The sequence below is a fragment of the Danio rerio genome, chromosome 24 (genome assembly GCF_052040795.2).
Source record: "Danio rerio strain M-AB ecotype USA chromosome 24, GRCz13ab, whole genome shotgun sequence".
Lineage (NCBI taxonomy): Eukaryota > Metazoa > Chordata > Actinopteri > Cypriniformes > Danionidae > Danio > Danio rerio.
In genome coordinates, this window is record NC_141044.1 from 23,290,001 (window position 1) to 23,315,566 (window position 25,566).

The 25,566-nt window shown below is 35.4% G+C and overlaps 1 protein-coding gene across 1 annotated transcript in view; it reads right to left on the reverse strand.

Annotated features, from left to right (window-relative positions):
- map3k22 (mitogen-activated protein kinase kinase kinase 22) overlaps positions 1-25,566 on the reverse strand; it is a 119,306-nt gene that overhangs the window by 30,757 nt on the left and 62,983 nt on the right. Inside the window, 7 exon segments of the mRNA NM_001423668.1 lie at positions 124-197; positions 4,084-4,217; positions 10,356-10,470; positions 11,421-11,537; positions 12,461-12,560; positions 19,020-19,057; positions 23,143-23,258. Coding sequence (NP_001410597.1) covers positions 124-197; positions 4,084-4,217; positions 10,356-10,470; positions 11,421-11,537; positions 12,461-12,560; positions 19,020-19,057; positions 23,143-23,258 — 694 coding nt within the window.

The window sequence follows — 25,566 nt, forward strand, 5'->3', positions numbered from 1 at the left end:
TATAGCAATGAAAAAGTGTAATGCAATAAATAGTTATGTCAAATTTCTACAAATTGTATTTTACGCATTCAACTTTTGTAAATATGTTTATCCCTATTGTGTGTCAAGAGGTGTTGGGCTCACCTGTCCAGCGCCTGGTCCAGTGACTGACAGCTGCTGGAAAGCGACCCATTAGCGCTGCCAAACGGCTCCATAATCTGCACACAAAAACACACATGACATCATTTCCCTGCATTAGAGTTTGTGCATCTGATCTTTAGCCCTCCACAAGACTGACGTCAGATTTTCCATGAGCCTGAACTGCTTCCTCTCCCTCGACTCTTATAAAGCACACAGTTAAACAAGGCAAAGTACAGGACGAAATGACCATAAACACTCAGCATTGTTTCTTCGTTTGTTAACCCGGGATCAGTCTTAATCAGAAACAATCTGGGTCACTCAAAACAAACATCCACTTGTGTTTCACTGTGATCCTGGTTTATCTTGTTCCAGATATTTTAATCCAGGTTTGGCGATTCCACACTCTGGATTATCATACTTATTTGAAAATGCATGAGGTTTAAATCTGGTTGTCTGGTTACCTTTCTAACGTATACATATTTTTTATTGTATTTTAAATTTATCTGAGAAGAATTCTGAATGTGTGGGTGATGCAGTGGTGCAGTTGGTAGTGCTGCCGTCTTATAGCAAGAAGGTAGCTGGGTCGCTGGTTCGAGCCTCAGCTCAGTTGGCGTTTCTGTGTGGAGTTTGCATGTTCTCCCTGCGTTCGCGTGGGTTTCCTCCAGGTGCTCCGGTTTCCCCCACAGTCCAAAGACATGCGGTACAGGTGAATTGGGTAGGCTAAATTGTCTGTAGTGTATGAATATGTGTGTGTGAATGAGTCTGTGTGGATGTTTCCCAGAGAGGGGTTCATTCTGCTGTGGCGACCCCGGATTAATAAAGGGACTAAGCCGACAAGAAAATGAATGAATGAATTCTGAATGTATTAGTGTTGGACAATACAACATAAGCAATTTTTTTCTAAGTCCTCAATGGTCAGGCAAAACAAACTGTCACTCACATAATATCGACCAATAGCAAATGACAACAATCAAATGATCGAACCAAACAAATTTCTAATACTAATAGTAATAACATATTTTCTTTAGAGGCAGTTTAAATATAATATATGTCAAAATAGAGAAGAAAACATTCATTGAGAATTTAGTTTCATGTTGACATTAATGGTGCTTTCACATTTTGTTTATTTGGCTGGTTTCAACCAGAGTTCGTTTGACGACATCAAACACTAATCAAATATGCCAATCGATTTGTTGTCGAAACAACATCAAAATGGCATCTAACATTGGCATCAACAAACACATCACAGGACTGTGCTGTAATTGATTTTTAAAGATTTTTTTGACATCAATTTTATGTTAACGTTTAAGTCTAACTAGCTGTCATACTTTTTGTGTCGCTATTTTGGTGGTCAAAAAGGCATTAATGTGTGGGAGTCAAAATAGACATCAAGGTTTTGACATTCAATGGATTTCAATTTTTGATGTGTTTTATGGTGTGCTTTTTTATTGTGCTTTTTTATTGTTTGCTTTTTTAGCGGGGGAGGGGAGATTGCGATGTAGTTTACATACATACAATACAGTACAGTCCAGTACATACAGTACATACAATAAGAAAGTGGTTATTTAATTTTTTTAATAAATATTTAACAATATTTTTTTTTCATTTAATAAATGCTGCCTTCATAAACAGAATAATTTTCTGTTTTTCAGAAAAAAAAAAAAAAACTGACCCCACTCTTTTGACCGGTAGTGTACATACTGTATACACAGTCTGACCAGTTAACATGATTAATAGTGTCACACTTCTGTAATTTTTCTGTGCAATTATGGCTCGTTTACACAGACTGGTACAGTTCAGGTCGGTACGGGTCACCTTTATCAGGCTTGCGTTTCCACTACTAAGGGTACCCCTTTTGGTGGGCGTGGTGTATGACAAAGTTTCAGTCGCATCATTCTAGCTCAAGGAAATGTCTACAGTAAAGCTGTACGGGTCGCTCACATATCATATGAGAAGCACTTCTCACAAAACAGACGCTTTACACTCATAAATACTTGTGTATAAATGTTTATTACTAACTTTTCTATTAACAGGATTTGATTATAACTGCAGATCAATGACAGCGCAAAATAGCCTACTGTAACATCTGTAATTTTATTAAATAAATAAATGAACATATATGAACACATACAGCCCTTTACAGTCTCCGATATAATACCAACTACAGAAAAACTACACACAGCAGACATTTCGTCCTTATTTAGGTTTAAAACAACACAAAATATAGCCTACAGTCAGTGAAAACCTATTATCTGTGTCTGTAATCTTCAGCAGCATGTGTAGCCTCTGTTATAGAGTAAGATAAAGATGATTAGATGATAAAAATTAAATCAAGGCAGTTTGTTCACATTCGCTGAAGAAATAATGTGCTCCTTTTTTTTCCAGCTTCTCCTTTTTTTCGCGCATCACTCTCGCGTTTGTCAGTGTCTGACAGGATCGGGTTTTAAAAGCACATCAATAATCAAGCGCATGTTATTATCATGAGCTCAAGAAGTTTGTTTTTTCAGATATACTCACGCGGTGAGCGCAAGCAAGAAAGCGAAAACGCTCGCGCTTCAGACTGGCTCATAAAAAACTACGAGGCACAGGGTAGATTCTGCTCTAATCCATGGCTTTTTGGCTGTTCATCAAGACGACGACAAGGTTTGTTTGAGCCCAGATCAACCATGGCTCGTTATTATATGTATATATAATTCCGCTGTAATCTCTCGGCTGCGTTTGTATTTTAAACATAGCTAGTTTTTTCAACCCGGGCTCATTGTGGAAATGTAGCCCCGCAGACGTTTCTGCAGGCTGCGAAATACGTCCCGGGAGGTACGTATTCGAGCAGTTTTTGTTTTCGAGGATCCGCGAGAGGCAGCTGTGTGTGCTTTTTCGTGTCTCGGACGCCTCTCGGGAGCGCTGTTTTTGCGTGAAAAGCCGCCAGAGGCCGCTGTGGAGCGACCGTCCGTCCGACTGGCTGGCAGAAGACTGAACGATCAACCGGGCGGCCAGCCAATCGGCCGACCCTGCCGCCCTCCTCTTCCTCCTCCTTCCCTAAACCCAAGCGACGGTTTGCAAAAGCCGTCCAGAAAAAAAAAAAGCAAAAGCCCTTGTCTTTGATTTTGACCGTGTTTTCGGATCTCGCCGCGTTCTCGCCCTTATTTTTTGGATTCTGTTTTTCATCTTACCTGATTTCTGGAACCGCTCTTCCCCGGACTCGATCCCGGTCGTCCTCGTGGCCGGCTCCTCCTCCTCCGGGCCTCTGCTCCGCCGACGTAACGCTGCGAGCTAAGTGGACAGACTGGTTGCAGCGGGAAAGCCCTCCACACGGAGGCAAGCCGTCGGTCGGTGAGCGCGAAGAGGAGAAGCTGAGCAGCCTCACACCGCCCCGCAGCGTTCGCTCGAAAAAAACTAAATGCGGCCATACGTACCTCCGGCCACGTAAATCGCGGTCTCCAGCAACGTCCGCGGGGCTACATTTCCAGAATGAGCTTGGGTTGTTTTTTTTTTTGACATTTTGCCTTGTTGCATAAGTGAATGAAGTATCTCCGTAAACCAATAGCGTTTAGCTGCTCGTCTAGCTCCGCCTTTTGGTACCCTTTCTCGTGTTTGGTTCCCTTTCAAAAGGGTGCAGAAAAAGTGGTACAGTACGGTTCGGTACGCCTTTTGAAAGTGGAAACAGCCATAAAAGCGTACCAAACTGAACCGTACCGTAACATACCACTCAGTGGAAACGGGCCATTACAGTTGTGTTCACTTCAGAAGTGAAACATAGCGGAGTTCATATGATCCATACATCGAACCACCCTTTTTCTGGTGCACACCTGACTTTAGAACGCTGCGTTCACAATAAAACTGAATAAACCCAACTCTGATGGGTAGACACCAAAAGTGATAATGTAAAATCGACTTGAAATACTCAAAAATTCCCAATGTAACTTCAAACCTCAACAGTAATGTGCAGCTTAAAGCGTGACTTACACTGGAGTCGAGTGTTTCAGGGATGAACTCTCCTTCACTGTGGATGCTGGTGTAGGAGCCCTGTCTTGCGATCTGCTGCTGCTCTTCTGGGACGCTGCCTGGAGGTGGTGAAGAGCGGCCTGTGTTCAGAGACCCTGCAGACACACACACATACGTCACACTGTCTGATGATGCAAGATCAACACATCCACAGCAACTAATGAAAGAGAGCTGAATAATGACTGAGATTGAGGTGTGGAGTCAAAATGTCTAAATCACACTTGAGGTAAACTGGACCCTGGGTATTCTAGCCTTACATTTTACACTGCTCAAAATTTACCATACAAAACCAGAAAAAGAGGTTATGAAATAAGTCTGGGTATTGTTTCGGTATAATGTTTTAAAAAGTACAAATAATACAATTGTTTCACACATCAATTTACATGTTTTCTTTAACTGATGTTTTCTCCTCAAATGCTGAAAGCACAGCTTATTTACAGTGCGTGTTATAGAAATATGGTTGCTAAGCATCAAGCTGTAACAATGTAACGCTGCACTGTTTCATAATATAAATGTGTGGAACAGCATGTGAGTTTAGAGGATAAAATTAATGCAAATAACTCTGCTCCCCGGTACAAAGTGGCAGTAAACTCATTTCTCAATTACAAGAATGAAATATTTCTTCCTTTATTTTTATAAGCAGAGTTTAAAACAACAAGTTCAAAACCTTTCTGAATTATTTTACCAAATGAAAAATTACTAATGTTCTCACATATATTTTATAATTTTTTAATAACCATTCATCTTTAATTTTACATTCTTTAAGACTTTATCATATCTATGACATCAATGATTCATTGTATGTATATGATATAGACCATTTCAATGTGGTGTTGTCATTGGCCCATGAACATTTCCTGCTTGTTGTCAAACTATTTCATATCTGTAACATGAGTCGATTCAATCATAACTTGATGTTATAACAGACATCATAACATTATTTATCAATATGTGTAACTTTTTGGACTCTCAGGAGCTATGGAAATTTAAAATGTAAAACAAGAAATATGTCAGTAGTCAGGACCATTGGTTTTGTATATTTATTCATTCATTCATTATCTTTTTGGCTTAGTCCCTTTATTTATCCAGAGTTGCCAAAGCGGAATGGACCACCAACTTATCCAGCAGGTTTTTTTACGCAGCGGATGCCCTTCCAGCCCCAACCCATCTCTGGGAAACATCCACACACACTCATTCACTATGGACAATTTAGTCTACCCAATTCACCTGTACCGCATGTCTTTGGACTGTGTGGGAAACCGGAGCCCCCGATGAAAACCCACGTGAACGCAGGGAGAACATGCAAACTCCACACAGAAACGCCAACTGACCCAGCTGAAGCTCGAACCAGCGACCTTCTTGCTGTGAGGCGACAGCTGTTTTTGTTTACATCTGTCAAAATTATCTATAAATGCACCAAAATGTTTTATTTGACGTTTCAATAATAACTAAAAGGAAACATATGAGAACATTGAAAATCATTTCGTGTTTGTATTGGAAAGATGTCTTATGCTCACCAACAACGCAATTATTTAACCAAAAATAGAAACTGTAATACTTTGAACTATTATCATGATTTAAAATAACTAATTTCAATGTGAATACATCTGAAACGTTAATTTATTTCGTTTTGTGATTTAAAGAATAATTACTCCAGTCTTCTGTGTCACAGGATCCTTCACAAATAATTTTTCTTATAGACCAGGGGTGGCCAACCCTGTTCCTGGAGAGCCACTTTCCTGCAGATTTCAGTTGCAACCCATATCAAACACACCTGCCTGTAATTATCACGTTGTGTTCAGGTCCTAATTAATTGGTTCAGGTGTGTTTGATTTGGGTTGCAACTGAAATCTGCAGGAAGGTGGCTCTCCAGAAACAGCGTTGGCCACCCCTGTTATAGACTATTTTACTTGTAGCCTAGACATTTTTTTGGTGCTTTTTAAAGTCAAGCTTCAGATTCAGTTCAATTCATCTTTATTTCTATAGTGCTTTTGCAATGTAGATTGTGTCAAAGCAGCTTCTCTTTATTGACTTATTGTTTTTGCATTGTCTGCTTTTCAGTTGTATTGTATAATTGGTTTTCACTGGTGTAAAGCACTTTGGTCGACCTTGGTTGTAGTAAGGTGCTACATAAATAAAGATTGATTAATTGATTAATTGATTGATTGACTGATTTTTATGGTTAATATTTATTTAATTGTATTTAGTATTCTTTTATTTTGACATGTAGTCTGCAATGTTTATTGTTTGTTCATCCAGGACACTCCAAAGAGCTTTTCCTAGTAAAATAAAGGTTTAAATGAAAAATAATACAAATACGAAAAATAAATAAATAAAATGTATTTTTGTAAAAAGAATATGCGGGTAGGTAGAGCTGTCACCTCACAGCAAGAAGGTCGCTGGTTCGAGCCTCAGCTGGGTCAGTTGGCGTTTCTGTGTGGAGTTTGCATGCTCTCCCTGCTTTTGCGTTGGTTTCCTCCAGGTGCTCCGGTTTACCCCACAGTCCAAAGACATGCGGTAAAGGTGAGTTGGGTAGCCTAAATTGTCCGTAGTGTATGAGTGTGAATGGGTGTGTGTGGATGTTTCCCAAAGATAGGTTGCAACTAGAAGGGCATCTGCTGTGTAAAACATGTGCTGGATAAGTTGGTGGTTCATTCCGCTGTGGCGACCCCGGATTAAAAAAGGGACTAAGCTGACAAGAAAAATTAATGAATGAAAAAGAATATGCAACTTTTTAGCAAGTCTTCACTGTCACTGTTGAAAAACAGTATCAATTTAATTTCTGAGCTAAACGTAATCATGTCAATCAAATATTTTACCATGATTTACAGTAGATGTGTCATTTACTCTAACAATAGTTTATATATCTGAAAATCCTCTAATGCATATTTAAAATGAGAATCATTTGATGACATGTTAACAATTTACCAATTTAAGAGTCTGAATGCTACTGCACAAAATTCTAATAATAATTGTGATTTTAAATCATTATATGTTTCCAGTTTGCTATTTTATTTAAAATGCATCAAATTTTTTTTACAATATTGGCACATTAAATGCTATTGTTCTTCTCCATCTGCCAAACATGCTGCAAAACATGCTCTGTATGCAGGCAGTGTGAAGGTATTTTTCCTTCAGCCCATTATAATGACAAAAGCTGACTGCTCTGACATGCTAAAATCTGTAAAAACACATCCTTGACATTCAGCCAGCGAAAACCTACAACCTCCATCATCCGGCATGCAATGTGGAGACACAATCTTTTCTCTTGACTTGTTTCAGGTGTGAAAATAACAGTATAAATGTGAGATGGTGAGAAAGCCGGAGCTGAGCAGAGCTCGATTTGGAAATGACACTCGTTCTTGCTTTGCATAATATTATTCCTGTTATGAACTTCACTTCTCTGTGTTTTTTGGCTGCTGAATATCGTGTGAATGATCCGACCAGACCTACAGCTACCTGAGGAATAGAAACAGCTTCCCATTGTGCCACATTCAAAACACACATAACATGAAAAAAACAAACATGTTTTCATTAAAACAGTTATATGTTCATGTTGCTTTTTCAAAGTAAATTGTTTTATAAGACAATAAAAATCTATCTATCTTTGGGAGTTGTAAATATACTATTTATTAAATAGTTTTTAAAAAATAGTTTTTATTTAGCATTTTGAATTTGTTTTGTTTCCAATTTTATAAATTTTTTTTTTTACTTGAATTTTTGCATCACATGAATAAATACTAGGGATGCACAATATATCGTTGGCCATATTGTTATCAGCCGATAAATGCTATTTTTAAGATTATCGTTATCGATTCGATGTCTAAATTAGGCCGATAGTTTTTAACGATAAATTACGTAATTGTAAAGACCTGCCTGCCTCGCGCATGCGTGGGCGGAACTTGTTCAGACTTGTCCTGTGCACTATAATGGAGCTCTCCTCACACTGTTTATTCCTTCAAAAATTTCCTTTATGTGGCATTGCTGTGCGTTTATTGCTCAGTAAGTAACCATATTCCTTATCATTATAGATATGTTTGATTGAGTGTCATTGAGTATTTTGGTTTAAAAAACCTTAGGAGAAAAATATTAAATGTGTAAACATAACAGCAGTGGTGCACATGTGCTAAACAACTCGTTGGGTTGTTTGTAATCTGATTATTTGTTATTTTTAGGCCCACACAGAATCTGCACGCGCAGAATTTCGCAGATTTTCCGCAGAATTCCGCAGCTTTCTGCAGATTTTTAGCCCATCATTAATTCTGTTTATTTACTTGAGTAAATGTGTAAATCTGAATTTATTTAGTTTTTATTCAGTAATTTATTACTTTTTATTTCATGTAATAATGTTTTAGTTATGATACTGCGCTGGATACTTCTAAAATAAATCCGCAGAAATCCACAGATTTTTACCAAAATTCTCCGCAGAAATAGCAAAAAACGTCCGCAGATTCCGTCTGGCCCTGGTTATTATCAACGCGTTGCCATGTGTCGTTGATGTAAGATTATATTCAGTTTGGTCAGAATATTGATAGATTATAACGAGCGCGCGTAAGGGCTGTCCCCGCGTGCGCACACACACACACACAAACAAACAAACAAACAAACAAACAAACAAACAAACAAACAAACAAACAAACACACAGATCTGACAGCCTTCACCACAGAATGGGGGAAAGGTGAGCCCTTAACTTGCCGCACATTCGGTCTTTTTATTATGCTCTGTGTTTGTCATAAAGTCATCTGTGTGCTCAAAGCTCAGGTTTGTATCAAAATCTGACTCCGAGGGCAACTCTGTGCTCGCAGTTGAGTGAAACTCGCAGCAGTTTAACATAAACTTTTCATCAATCATTTTTCCTACAATTGACTGCAAGAACGAACATAGAAGCGTTGTCTGTTTGACACACAGCAGCTACATGTGTTCAAAAGAATCTAAAACGCCAAATAGGATGAATCTGTGCCGCATTTTCTAAAGTAAAACATTCTATCTGCATTTAGCTGTTCACTATTACAGTGGCTCTAAAAAAGGCTTTTTGCATATGACATATTTATACATATGTACATTACTGTAGCACGTTTTATTCAAGAACATTTGAGCTGGTTTCAGTCCTTATCTCTTTCATTTTCATTTTATTTAAATAAAATTATCTTGCTTGTTTTTTAAATCCCAATTTGTTATTTAACCAATTATTTTTATGCAACAGTCAAGTTGCATGTTAATTTGATATGAAGAAAAGGAAATAATAATTTTTTTTTGCATGCTGATATATGTGAAATGGTAAATATACTGTAGGTCTTTATAATCACCTTGCAATTTTGAAAATATAGCTTTTTTGCTCTGAGTATAGACTACTCATTTCATAAGACCAGTTCAATCCATTATGAAGTTTGCTGTGTAAAAATATAACATTTTGAAATATTTATAACTATCTGCCTATATACAAGTCTGAAGAGTTATCGGTTATCGATATCGGCCAAAAAATCCATATCAGTGCATCACTAATGAATACATAAAAAACATTTTAGAACATATTAAAATAATAAAACTTATTTGCCAATTATTTTAAATTGCTGGAAAAATGGTCTGTTACTGTTTTTAATACGTTTAAAGTAAATGAAGCCTTGGTCAGCCTAAAATCTCCATCAATACATCTTACTGACTTTAAACTAAGTTTTTACATTCACAGATCCATTAAACATGCATAGTAGGATCAAGAAATTCAACATCCCTACACTGCGTTGAAAGGATAAATGTGGCATTGAACATCTGTTGTGCATCATGAAATTTAAATTAAATGTTGTTTTACATAACCTACAATCTGAGAGACGGTCACATCTAACTTAGCCTAAATCACAAAAACATTCCTGAATCCCACCAGGAGGCATCTCTGAGAAAAAGATTTTGATTTACACGTTAACAAGAACGATTTTCCAAAAAAGTAAACCATTCATTTGAAACGGCATTCAGAGCAAACTGATTCCAACTGGCTGACTATCATATAAATGCAATCGCGCAGGGAAGTCGGCTGAAACTGATGATTTCAACTCGTTCCTTTGCCATTCAAAACATCCTAAATGATTTTTCCAAATGGCCCTGACGTCACTCACACTCTTTGATGCCATTCCCCGGCCTTGATGGAGAAAGTGCAAACAAAGCCGAAGCTAACCCATTATCTACTGTCATTTTGGCTGTGTGTGTGTGTATTAGGGGTGTGTAAGGTGATGTGACGCACCTGTAGAGTGTTTGCGCACTCGTTCTGAGCCTTTGAGAACTGAAGCTTTGAGATCTCCAAGCGACCTGGATGACTTCATCTCGCTCTGCTTGTCTTGGCCGCTCACCTGGAGGAACTGTAAAGACTGACATTTATTGAGGGATTCTGCTAAATCAATATGCTAAATATATACTTCAAAACGATGGACATTTTTTTCATTTAGTTAAAAAATATACAGTGCAAAAAGAAAAATATCAATAAAAAAATAAAAATAAAAATTATAGAACAAACCTACAATTGTTTTAAAATTTGATGTTATCTCGTAAAAAATATAAAGGAGCAGTTTTTCAAAGGAACACCCTACTTTTTTTTTGAAATACTTTCATTTTATAACTCCCCAAGAGTTAAAATGTTGAGATTTACCTTTTTAATCTATTCAGCCGATCTCTGGATCTGGCAGGAGCACTTTTAGCTTAGCTTAGCATAAATCATTGAATCAGATTAGACCATTAGCATGATCTAAAATGACCAAAACGTTTTGATGATCATCACGTTTAGCTTGAACCTTCTGTAGTTGGATTGTGTACTAACAGTAATGGAAAATATAACATTTCTATTTGTCTACTTTAAAATATTAACAGTTTATCTGAATTTTTGTTTAAATAAACAGTCTCTGCGATCAGAACAAAATTCCTTTAAAAACATTTGACTGAAAAAATTTCCAAACATTGCATAACAAATTGGCCATTTTCAAAATGTGACTCATAAAATAATAATAATAATAATACTACAAAAAAGATAAGCCACCACAATTGCTTACATTTTTTAATGAACCTTCCTGCTGTTCTGTTTGTTTCTAGATCAATGTTCTATATAATGTTCTCTGGTTTCTTTTAAAAATCTAACTAATCTCATAATTAATGCCAATTATTAAGATATAACAAAAAGTAGCATTTGTTATTAGAACAAGTGTGCAGAAAAAGGCTTGCAGTCTGAGTAGCAGTTCATGTGCAGGTTAAGGTTTTGATTTTGGCTTTGGTCTGGGTTTAGTTTGGGTGGCTGTACTTTGTGTTGGCCTGGACTCACTTGGTTGTTGGGAGGTGTTTTCAGGATCACTCGCAGCAGGTTGTTCATTCCAGAGCTGGAGCTCAATCCCTGAATGGCTCGGTCCAAATCTTCCTGACATTTCAGAGCCACCAACATCTGAGGACAGAGATAATGTTAATGAAACAAGACATGTAGGTATAAATACACAAATTCAGATTAGAGTAGAAATGTTCGATTATTGAAAAATAATGAAATTGAACTGAAATTATTAGCTTTTTGAGCATTTTTGGAATAAATCTTGCTTGATTATTTTCATTAGTTAAAACAAGTAATATTATGAAAGATTAGAACAATAAAAATAACTCTCTTGAAACAAAGAAAATTTTTTAAAACACTAATTATTCAGTTTTAAAATATTATAAAATGTAATTTACCCTATTGATTGCTGAATAATCAGCATCATATGCAGTACAGTTGAGGGCAAAATCATTAGTTTATCAAAATATTCATTCTTTATACTCAAATATTTCTCAAGAGATATTTAATGAAGCAAGAAAATTTCTATAATATTTCCTATAATCGTTTTTTTTCTAGAGAATGACTTGCATTTTTTTCTTTCATTTTGGCCCCCCAGTTTTTTTTTTTAAACCATTCTAAGGTCAAGATAAGAGCTAATAATTCTGACTTCAACTATACTGTAAATATATATGTGTTTGTAATTTAAGTATCTAAAATATTTTGCTCAAGGGTGGGTAAAACCCTTTTGGGTTTGGGTGGGTTTGTTAGTGACAAAATAACAAAATCACAATGAATTAGTTTTCTGTGGTTGCACTGTTATCTTTAAATACAATCTTTTAATATGAATCATCAAATGATTAATGTTCTTAATATGCATGACAAGCATTTTTGTTACTGTATATAAACTATTGTTTCATTGAAAGGCATCTTAATGGGTGTCTTCTGCAAGTAAAATGACGTATAGTCATTCTTTTTTGCTGATAACAAAATTTTAACTATACAAAAAAAATCAAGTACTAGACTTTCATCGTGCTGTTCTATAACTAGAATCAATGCATCACCTCTTTCTCAGTGAAGTACAGGTCCATTTGCTGCCCGAAGGCCTCTGTCACTTTCTGAAGCAGATCCTTGAACTTCAATGGCCTCTGGAAGGGAATTATTCTAAGGGGTAGAGGAATAAGCCTGGTGGTTAAACCCCAACCAATTTCAAGCACAACAGTCATTCTCTTAATTTAGCAACAGTCTCTATATGTAAGTGGTAAAGTATGTAAACATGCCACTGCAGATGTGTGTGATGGCAGAGTTCCAATCACAAGCAGCATTCTGACACTGGGAGTCACTGCTATTGCTAAAAACATGATGAAGGACAGGTCAGAAATAAACATGAGAAAAAAGTGATCTGACACTGCACCATTTATAAGCATACAGAAAAAGTTAGCACTCCTTATAAGAATGACAGACCACAAACCAACTAACACGTCAATGCTTAAAGTGTGTCAATGTGGCATGAGATATTAGAATCTGAGAGTTTAAACTGGTGTATAAGCATGATGTCAGTGAAAGGCAAGCATGATGCGCTTTGACTGTGTGTGTTTTTGGCCTAATCAAGCGAAGCAGACCACTGTTTCAACACTGGGGCCCACAACACACACACACAAAGACAGATGGAGCACTTCCTTAGAGGAAAAAGACAAAAAAAAAAAAAAATGGAGCAACTCTGGAAGTAGCAGGAAGCTTATTTTCTATTCCTTCTCCAAAAGTGTGCACCACAACCAAATGTTGGTGGATACACATACAGTATAAACACAATAGCAAACAAGAATACACATGCATGCAAGCGTACATCACCCAATATTCAACACTTGCACCTCTAATATTCAAACCAAAACTATGCCATTGGTTCACACGCATGCACGCACACACACAGAGCACTTTAGATTTAGGGATGTGCAGCATCTAAGTAGAACATAGTTATTATTAAATAACCCAAACAAGAATGTTCTCTAAAGGTTACTTTTATTTTAAAGTTTTATTTTTACAACCCTAAAATAACCTTACAAGATAATAAGCATTGCTTTTATATTCATGTAAACTACCTTTTCATAGCTACAAACTATATGTTGCTGAATTGAATGCCTGAAATTAGTGTAAAACAACGTTCAATAAAACTTTTTGCATAAAAATTATTTTATATTTCAAAATGTATAGCTAAATATAGATAGTGAGAAAGGTTTTTCTATTTAATAAAGATTATTGATTATTATTACTATAGACATGACATGAGTATACAGTCTATACAGTGCTCAGCATATATGAGTACACACCTCATAAATCTATCTTTCAAATTTATATTTTAATTAGTAAGCTATACAATATTATATTGGTGCATATACATTAAATTAGCCAGTACTGAAGCTGGAGCTTATCTAACAAAAATGGTCGAAAAACTAGTGCACCTGAATTTTTGTGTTATAAAAAAAATATTAAATACAAATCTTAAAGAAGAGGAAAAATCTAAAGAAGCAAAATGGAAAAAAATTAGCTGAAATTGTGTAGGTTGTTTTTATTTCATTTAATTTTTGCTAAATTTTGTTTGAATTTAATTGTATTATCTTTTAATTTCTAAATATGTTTGGTGTTGCTTAAATTTATTGTTTTAATAAATATATCTGTTTAATTAATAAAGCTGTTTTGTTTAAATGCACTAAAATACATTGTCTATATTCATTGAGAAATGGATAAAAATATTAATTTTCTAAATTCAAATATTAATGTACTCAATTATGCTGAGCCCTGTAGGCTTTTTTGGGATTTTAAACTGATTTGAATTAAAGAGATGATGTTGATCCAAATTTTGATTAAAACTAAAGGAAAAGAAAAGCATGTCCTGCTAAACTTTTTTAACTAAACATTTAAGTTGAATAGCTGTCTTTTTGGTGTTTCTTAGTCTAGTTGATAAAAATTTTAACTACACAGTCACAGAACTATCTATTTCATATCAACCACTAACAAACTCTGAGCTCAACAATCAGCATTTTTTGCATCTCCAACATAACAGCAGCTGATTGTTTCTCATCTGCAGAGGCTTATGCGAGTCAAATGAAGTCCAATTTAAGACTTAAGACCAACAATTATAACATTTCAGACATTCATAGGGCTAAACGCTAAGGATTGTTTTTAATAGCCCAGCAGATTTTTATTTTTATTAATAACTTCTTAACCACATATTTTAAATAATGCTTCAAATCAAGCAGACCCAAGTTGTACACAAATATTTTTTTCAACATAACTTTTAAAAAAACTTAGAAAAATGTAATAAAACTAAATGGATGCACAGTGGAATGGTATAGTAGTTAAGAATTTAGTTATGAAGGGGTCTTACATCATCATTTTTATTATGCACGGTAATACCGTGTACCGAGGTAAAATAGGGAGGAGGTTTGACAGTATCAAAATTTACATACCGCCCAAGCCTATTATGAACTGAGATTTGCTCTGTTCATAATAAAGCAAATACAGCAATGTATCGTTTGAGCATCAATACCGCAACGTGTGTATCTGCAATAGTAACATCGCAGGATTAGATTTTTTTTTATTAAAGATTAAAAGATAAAGATAATAATAAATATTCTTATTTTTAAAAAATTGTTTATACAACGATGACCATGTTATTTTACGTTTGACTGTTCAAATCCTGCACTTGAACACTATTAGACTGTCCAGAAAACCGCAGAGCACCGTTTATAACTTTTATTTTTGCTCTGACATATTTATGTATGCTTGTAATTTATTTGATTTTATGATGCACTGCATTGAAATAGACTTGATCACCCACAATCTAAGTTAATGAAATTGCTCCAAATAAAGCTATTTAAATCATCTGGTGAAATTCATGTCGCAATATATATCGCAGTGTCAGATTTTTCCAATATCATGCAGCCCTAGTTGGTGATTGGATGTGCTGGATCGATTGGGTAGCTTTACATAAACAAAGAAAAATTAAGACCTGTTGAAAATTATTTAAGGCAAGCAAGAAAATATTTCAGTGAATTTAAGACTTTAAGGCCTAAAGTTTTGTTTTTGAAATTTAAGGCATATTAAGACTCTTTAAGGCCCTGCAGACACCCTGAGGAAAGACTTCAACTGGGGACGTTGGTCATGGGTGAAATCCAGCTGATTAGAGATGAGTTGTGTGTGGTTGAAAAGTCAGATCTTCAGTAGATGAAAGTTTGAGCGATGGCCGTGTTTACTCTGGCCGATGAGGGAGATAGTGATTGAAGAAAATCCGAGCGGAAGGCTGGAAAAATGGAGGATGTGGCCTACGAGATGATTTTCCTTCCTCGGCACGCACAGATAAGCTCTCAGTTTGGCCGCGTCTCTCTGTGTTTGGCATGGCATTACGTTTCCTGACTCAGTGTCGCTGCCAGAGGAAGAAGATCTTGATGCGTCCAACTAGGCTGGTCTGCTAACTAATGTCTGTTCTGATGAGTTTTTTATTACTGTGTGTGGATTTATGATGTGTGCTTTGAGATATGGAGATATATGTACCTATGACAGTTTAACGCATGTTAGGATTTTATGATGAAAGAAAATGAGAAAAAGATACCATGATATTACTTTGCTGATATGTAAATGTTACATATTGTTTAGTTACACCTATAGGTATAAGGCATATAGGCATTTTTTAATTACTGGTCTTTTATTGCAATATTTTAAAAATATTCTAATATTAGCTAAAAAAAAAAAAAAGTTATATTTTGCATTGTAATATTCTAAATGTTAAATAAATGTCAATAATTAAGGTCTGTTTATTAGCTTTTTGGTAAAGTTTTTATTTCTAATACATTTTATTAAATTCTTACATTGTGTAAAAATACACAAATGTTGCTCCCAAAACATTGCAGGACAGAAATTTTAGGTTATATAAATATATATATATATATATATATATATATATATATATATATATATATATATATATATATATATATATATATATATATATATATATATATATATATATATATATATATATAGATATGTTTAATGTTTACAACCCACAAGCAACCTTCCATGAACATATGCACTGTTTTCATAACCACGTTAACTAACATTTCATAACCGCAAACTACATTACAAGGTTTTTTTGTCTGACTGTTTCCTAAAGCTGACCTGCGGGATATGTTATCTAACAGTGGTCCATCACCTCTTCATAAAGTCTGATCTCTCTGTAAACAAACAACAGAACAGAAAAGGACTAAAAACAAAGATTTAATGTTCCAGCAGCCAATTAAAACTGTGAAAGTGGCACCTCTTTCAGCCAGTGACGCGGCGCCGACTTCCTGCGACAAAGACACTTTCACACAGACGGCAGAGCGGCACAACTGAGCATCTTTAAGAGCAAAAGTGTGACTTCTCTCAGCATGCAAAGAGGCTTTGTGTTACTGACTGAGATGAATGTTAATTCACTTTCTTCCTGTAAACAAAGCCTTTTCCATTTCAGATTAAGTGCAGTTTTGCTTAAACAGGGCATTTTAAAAAGGAAAACCAATCTCACTGCCGTTTCCAATATATGTTTCAGAAAAGATTTCCATCTACACTGCACAACAATCAAAGTAGTTATAAAAGTGGACTGAAAAACTATGAACAGACATTAAATAAAACTAATTATTATGGTTTTCATTATAAACAACTAATAAATTGTATTGTATAATCCTTTAAATGTTACCTGTATTAAAAATTACCACAAGTAGCTACAACATTACAAAACTCTATATAAACAGTTATTAAATAAAACTCTAAATATAATATAGTTGAGTATTTATTAACACGAGTCTACTGTTAAACTGTATTGGGAGCAAAAAAAAAGTGACATTTAAATTTAAGTTATAATGGAACTCATTATAAACAACAAGGCTCTAATAGAGAGTGGGCTTGACAAACCACCTGTAGAAAACACTCTTTCATTTCCAACACTTTAACCGACACTTAAACACCAGTTTTGCACCAGACACTTTCTAGCAATCACTCCATACCTCTTAAAAAACAATTTGTATTCATGAAGTGTGCTTAACACAAGAGAGTGGGTTTGACAAACCACCCGTACAATCTCTTTTCTCTCAATAAAAAGCATTAAATTCTCTGAGCAAAAAGAGTTCCTTTGCATAATTAGCACTTCTTGCATGTATTGCCTTTTTCTAGTTGAATGTCTCCTCAACTGTAAGTCACTTTTGACATCATGTAAATGTATGTAAATGCAATATAAGTGTATAATCGTCTTGGCAAATTTAAACAAAACAAATGTCTCTCGTTTGAAACAAATGCAGTTTCAGATGATGTGACAAGATGCGTGCACAATCAATCATCCAGTGACATTTTCAACATTAAGTAGCTTAACTATTTATCGAAATAACTGCATTTGTTTCAAATGAGAGACTTTTGATTGTTAAATCTTGAGAAAATAAATTCCGTTACCGAAAAAAGCAAAACGTCCTAAAGCTTGCATACTCTTCTGTTAGTATACATGACCTGAAAAAAGTCTTGTCGCCTATCCAAGTTTTAAGAACAACAAACAATAACTTGACTTCTAGTTGATCATTTGGTATCAGAAGTGCATTATATGAAAGGCTTATTTTGCTTATTTTACCAAAATAAAATATGATCATGCCTTTAGTTAATGATTTATTTTGTACAGTAAGGTCTGGCTTTGCTTAGACAAAAGTCTTGTCACTTAACAGAAATAATGTACAGTATAGAATATAAAGATTTGGTGCAGTGGAAAAAGACTGAATATTGCATATGACTCCCATGAGCCTGGAGGACTGCATCCATACATCTCTGCAATGAATCAAATAATTTATTAATAAAGTCACCTGAAATGGCAAAGAACGAAATTTGTGGTGATTGGGATGCAGTTCAACAGATAATTCATCTGAAAAATCTACCTTCTGCCACTTTCCCAAATAATGAACTAGAAGTCTTATTATTTTTTGTTGCTCTTACAATTGGGATCCATGACAACAAGACTTTTGTCGGGTAGTGTTTTTCTTAACGAAAAAAGTGCACACTTTCAGAATGTAATATAAGTGTTTTGGTTTCAATTGTCATTCTAAATGAGGCTCTCCAATATTTTCAAAATACCTAAATGTTTTTGACCCTCTAAACACTAAAGTAGGTGTAACCATAGCAAAAATTGAAAAACAAAAAAGAAAGAAAATGCTTAACGGTAAGCGTAGCCTCATGAGGGATTGCTGAAGCACATGTGGACGTCTTCTGCACAGACTCACGTGTTGGCAGGGTTATGCTGGAAGAAATGACTGGTTGAGTGTGTGGGCGCACGGATGACCTACAGGCCACTGAGAATGAATATTAGGGTGTGCCACTGAGCTCAAGCGCTTTGGCTTTGGCTCCTCTTTCCTCTGCCAAACTGTAAAAGAGCGAGTGTGAAACGCAACGTCTAAATGTCAGCATACTTTTATAGGAACCTTCTGCTTCTTTTGGGCAGCTTGGCATATTTTCCGTGAGATCTTAAAACTGTGTATCGAGAGCTGGGATCAGATGAGAGGAACGAGATATGGGACGGACGGATGAATAGAGAGCTGCAGAAATAATGAGACTCACCGTTTTTCACGCTCATGCTCCAGCTTCACCCGCAAATCCTGAGAGAAGAAAACAACAACATGAAAAGAATTCAGTGGAAACTAAATTACTAGAAAACCAGAAATCACCAGGAGCCTGTGTGTTTTAGGCATTGATGAGCAATTTTATTATTTTTGAAATCTGTAGACTTGGCTTCAAAAGGTATTTTATACTTCTAATTGCTAAAGCGAAGATATAAATACTGAGAATTTGCTGAACTTACTAAACAAGCGTGATAATCTTAGGTTAGCAGGTGCATAAAACAACAGTCATTTACGGAATGCAAATGTTTGCGTATTATTCAAAATGATTTCCACCATTCTGACTGATAAAAATCAGGCATGTGGGATGTTTTATTTCCTTTAGGAGCATTCCCATGTTAAAAGAGGTTAGAGATGATAAAATGTGATAAAAAAAAAATGAAAGCATTCTTGTTATAAATTAAAACATGGAAAAAAATATATATATATATCCCTAAAGAAACCTCGTTTTGTTTTTGCACCCTAAATCTTAAACTAGCTTACACTTAATCTTAAATTTCTAAATTTAATTGGTGACTAAAATATTATGTTAATAAATATATTCATTTCATAAATCTGTTTTTGTTTAAATGCTCCAAAATACATTGCCTTACTGAGAAATGGATAAAAATAATCATTTTCAAAATGGGGTGTACTCAATTATGCTGAGCACTGTATATATAAAAGTACAGCTAGCACTGAATATATGAACAATATACAATGTTTGTTTTTTTCCAATGTACTTTTTTACTTGTATACTTAAAAAAATAATATTATACTTTTACTAATACTTATTAATAATACTTTTACTAATAAATAATAATGATAATAAACAAACAAACAAACAAATAAATAGACAACAATAATGGGTGATAGGCTAGCACAGACTAAGCATGAGGGTACTAATATAGTTGTCATTATAATCCGTTCATTAAGATAGTAATATATTAAGTATTATATAAAAGTATTAGTAAAAGTATTTAAAAAAATGTAAGTATAAAGTAAAAAAAACCTGTTGTATATTGTTCATATATTTAGTGCTAGCTGTACTTTATTCTGCAGTGCAGAATAAAATAAAAAATTGCTTGGTAAAATAAAATATTAATAGAAGCACTCCAGTTCATTATAATCAAAAAAGGTCAATTAAATAATAGATTTATATCTATATTGGAATTTATCTTTAAAGGTTCCCATTGTAAATAATTAATTGTCTATTGTTTGTTCATTCAATGTTTGCTGTACACTTTCATTTTGCAAAAGCAGAATAAAATGATGTATTATTATTATTATTATTATTATTATTATTATTATTATTATTATAAAAATTATTATTATTAATAATAATTACTTAAAAATTAAGTTATTAACTAAATTATTAAATTATTTTCCTTTCGGCTTAGTCCCTTTATTAATCTGGGGTCGCCACAGAGGAATGAACCACCAACTTATCCAGCATATGTTTTTAGCAGCGGATTCCTTCCTGCTGCAACCCATCTCTGGGAAACATCCATCCACACTTATTCTCACTCATACACTACAGACAATTTTAGCCTACCCAATTCACCTGTACAACATGTCTTTGGACTATGGGGGAAACCGGAGCACCGGGAGGAAACACACGTCAACACAGGGAGAACATGCAAGCTCCACACAAAAACGCCAACTGACCCAGCCGAGGCTCAAACCAGCGACCATCGTGCTGTGAGGTGACCGTGCCTCCATGTCACCCTGAACTAAATTATAATAAAACTAAAGCTAAAATGTTATTAGATACATTTTTCAATTATTAAGCTTTGCAGTATCTAAAAAAATAAACAAGCAAAACAAAGAAACTTTTTCATTTAATAATAAACATTTTCTTTTATCATATCAATATAACCCAAACATCACCAAGCACAGATAAATAAAACAGCATAATAGTTTTCAGTCTAATGACTTGTAGCACAACTCCTGCTCAAACTGCTCTGCCTCTGGTAAAGAGAAAAGCCTGCGGTCTCCCCTACTGTTCTGAAATCAGCGAATCTAGCTGCAGCATTAACTTCAGCGCTTCCCTCGAGACACACAGAGCTTCACTGGCACAGATAATGAACAGTCTCCGTCTACAGTCACAGCGTCCACACCACGACAACACTCATGTGAGGAGAGCAGAGAGACACTCAAATAAGAAGCAATCTGCAAGTTCATGAGCTTCTTCATTAAACACCCGCTTTACCTGTCAAGACGAATGCCAATCTACTGTGTACTCCATACTCTTATGGTAGAGCTATTATAATGGGGTGGTTAGATGGGAAAGTTGCTTCTGGGATTTTGTGTATGTGAGATAAGAAATGTAGTAAATGTGTGTAAAATAAAACAATCAAGAGTTTGACAGAAGTAGTGTGCATGTTTGTGCATGTATGTTTGTGTGTGAGTTTGTGTGTGTGTGTGTGTGTGTGTGTGTGTGTGTGTGTGTGTGTGTGTGTGTGTACAAAGCTCATGCCAGCCATTTATCTGGAGTCTGACTGGTGTCCGGTGTGGAGTGACAGTATTGTAATGAGAATTTAGGCACTGAAAGTACTTAGTACAGTGCACAGGGAGCGGATGTTAAATGTTAACAGTAGTGCCTCTCTCAGCTGTATCCTGTTTAAAACTCTATCTAACAGTGCAGATCTGCCAGGGATTATACAAGGTCAAGCTGGAAGTATTATATTATATTATATTAATTATATTATATTATATTATATTATATTATATTATATTATATTATATTGCGAGGCAGTGGCGCAGTAGGTAGTGCTGTTGCCTCACAGCAAGAAGGTCACTGGTTCGAACCTCGGCTCAGTTGACGTTTCTGTGTGGAGTTTGCATGTTCTCCCCGCCTTTGCATGGGTTTCCTCCGGGTGCTCCCCAAAGTCCAAAGACATGCGGTACAGGTGAATTGGGTAGGCTTAATTGTCCGTAGTGTGTGAATGTGTGTGTGGATGTTTCCCAGAGATGGGTTGCGGCTGGAAGGGCATCCGCTGCGTAAAAACTTGCTGGATAAGTTGGCGGTTCATTCTGCTGTGGCGACCCCAGATTAATAAAGGGACTAAGCCGACAAGATATGAATATTATATTATATTATATTATATTATATTATATTATATTATATTATATTATATTATATTATATTATATTATATTATATTATATTATATTATATTATAAACATATTATTTGTTTATTTAGCAGTGCAGTTCATTATATACAGTACAATAAGTAGATAAATAAATAAGTAAATAATTATAATATATCATTTTGATAGTATTGTCATTTTAAAAAGGTTAGGACAACAATAAAGTAAACCTTTTTTTTCTCAATGTTTTTGATTCTAATGCATGATTAGTTGCATGACTAGATCACTCTTGTTCAAATCAGAACAGATCCAAAACACATATGATCTGGCTAAATTCAGTCCAATTTCTTTCCTTAAGGCCAGTCAGCCGACTTGTCACTAAAGAATCATTTTGCTTTAAAAAACAGTACAGCTCTACTATAGGAGGATAACCGGTTTCAATGTTTACTGTGGTTTGAAAAAGTCCAGGTTTTGACTTTTTTTTGTTGTACCATTCCAATGGTATATGCAAGTTTACAACTATTCTATTTCGTTTTTTAGGGCAACAGTATCTCCAGCAGAAAAGAAGCTTCCACATTAAAATTGACTGGTCAGCTCACAATTCAGCAAACATCTAAAAACAAATCTCATACACACCAACATCTATGCATGCTATGAACCTGACAAGTGCAGTGGATTACTTTATATCCAGAGAAAAGAAAGCTACCGAAAGATGCCTTTTAAAGCTGTAAAGAAATCTGTGTTTCTTAAACTAATGAAGGTCAATGATTTATTTGATTATTTGGCCTGACTGGTTTTACTAATCCAAAATATTTGAAACGTTTCTTAAACTAAAATACAGTGTGTATAATGTTTTTTTTTTACCAAGACATTTAAAACGAACATATTTTAGAGCAGTAATCACAATACTGTGATATTTTTAGCCAAGGCCCATGCTTAAGCTCTACACAATGTTAGCTGGTGCTGACTGGTGCATTGTGGGTAATAATTACCTGTCTGTACGACGGGCTTCTGCTCTTGGGCTTGTTGCTGTTGTTGCTCTTGATGTGGTAGCAGAAGCGCAAAGCTGCCAAGTCCTTCATTATGGAGGAAAGTGCCTCTTCATCATCTGCGAAACAAACAAACACACATTAATGACTACACAGGCTGAATGATTGCCAACCTCACTGTCCTGATGAGATCCAAACAACCATACTGGCATGCGATTCGCTTTAGCAGCTTCACCAAAACAAAGCTCGAACTTTCAATGAAGTAAACGTAATGCATAGCCATATCACACACATATAGTGGGTGAGGTGGATAATTGCCAGCAAGTTAAAAGGATTTCAGGATGTTCAGATTTGTTTTTAGACACTTGAACAGGTTACAGGTATTCAATGAGGCCATAGCAGAGGATTTATGAATGGAAGTGAAGCTGATGCAGGTTGGTTGTCGTAATGATGACAACAAGGCATCTAAATTCCATTCATACCACATACAGTATTACATATTGCATACTTTTCTGTTGCTATGGAGTGTGCTAAAACATTCAGATTGTCCTCTAATTGACAATCAAGCTTGGAAACCTTACCATAACATTAGTTATGCTTTCATCCACCTATTCTTAAGTGAAGTTGGTAATATTTCATAAATGATGTGTAATAGAAACGCAGATGCGCATAAACTTTGAAAATGTGGATTTAAAAACAACTTATGCACACAACTGAGTAAGATAAATGCTAAGAAAAATGTGCATAAACTACAATGGAAATACATTTTCTGAATAAATTTCAGCAAAAACAAAATAATGTCATGAGACTTTGTTTTAACAGATCATGTGATGACAAAAATGGGTGCAATGGGACCGCTTTAATGGACATTCTAAGATTTCTTTGGTCATTTTAAAATCTCCTAGGCAAAGTTCATCATCAAAATGTTTCAGCATTATTATTACCTCTCAGAACGGTCTTGAGTGACCAAAAAATGGTCTTGCAACCTTGCATTCATTGCATTTGACTTTGTCTACTGGAGGCACAAGTTATGTTTTATATAAAAAAAAAAAGCCACAGTGGCTTCTCCAACCTCAGCAATTTCCAATTTTCTTTTTAATATCTGTAGCCAGTTTATCAGGAAGTGATGTTTTAGTTAGTTTTGACTCGTTAGATATAAACAGTGCTTTCTTTGCAAATCCTTTGTGGAATTTTCCAGTTTTGTGCGCATAAATCTAGTATGCATCTTTGAATGGAAAAATAGCCATTTTCAGGCGTCACAATTTCAGCAATCAGCTACCAAATCATATTTTAAGTTTTCAGTTTTTTTTTGTTCAAGTTACTAACCATGTGCAATACTAGTAAATGTTCCTCATATGTTCACCTACAACTGAAATGACCTAGAAAAAAATCTGTTTCAAACCATGCTCACAGGTTTCCTCACAAAAGCATCATCTATTTAGGCCCCGTTTACACTAATGCGTTTTAGTTTGAAAACGCATAAGTTTTGCTACGGTTACGCCATCCGTCCACACTACGCCGGAGTTCTCGAGCGCCGAAAACGGAGCGTTTCGAAAACGCTGGAGAGGCCGTTTTCATTCTGAAACGCTGCTGCTCCGTCTCAGTGTGGATGATGGAAAACGGAGACATCTGAAAACGGAGGCGGGGCTGCAGACGTTCGCCTCTCTGATTGGGGCTTTTCCTGAATATTAAGCAGCCTAACACGCACAGTTCAGTCCTGCTTTCTCTCCGTGTAAGTTCAGACTTCGCAAATTTGATCAAGGCTGCAGTCTCTTCTCAGTTTGATATGGTAAACAGACTATACTGAGGACACGGGTAAATCTTCAAAGGGAACAGTGCACTTTATAGCTTCATTCACATCACACTGGCTTCGTTGTTTCACTTTCTCAACAATAAAATGTAAACATGATTTAAGGAACTGCCTATTTTCATTTTAATATTAGCAACTTAGACAGCAGAAATGTTGAGGTGTCGTGCTGCATATATGAGCGTCATCTTCACTGTGTGGATATTTATAACAAAACGGAGCCGATAACAACTGCCTCCTTTCAATTTCAGTGAAAATACGAAACACCCTCTCTTTTGCTGAATATCAGTTTTAATAATCGATAATGGCCATTATAAAAGTATAACATACAATAAGCTTATACATTATAGGAAATAAAGGCAAGCGATCAGTCAATATACAGAATGTACGTGGTAACATTAATCATTAACTTATCTTTGCTCTCAGCCAAAACACGTTACCTGAGAACAAGTAATAGATTCCAATGCCCAAAGTCGTTAGATAAAGACAAGGGAATATGTCGTTAGATAAAGACAACAAGATAAATGAAATATCCCGTTTAATAAATATAGTGATATTAGATCCAGCGGGAGATGCTTGATGAGAAGTCTGACTAGCAGAGCTCTCATCTGGGTATATGG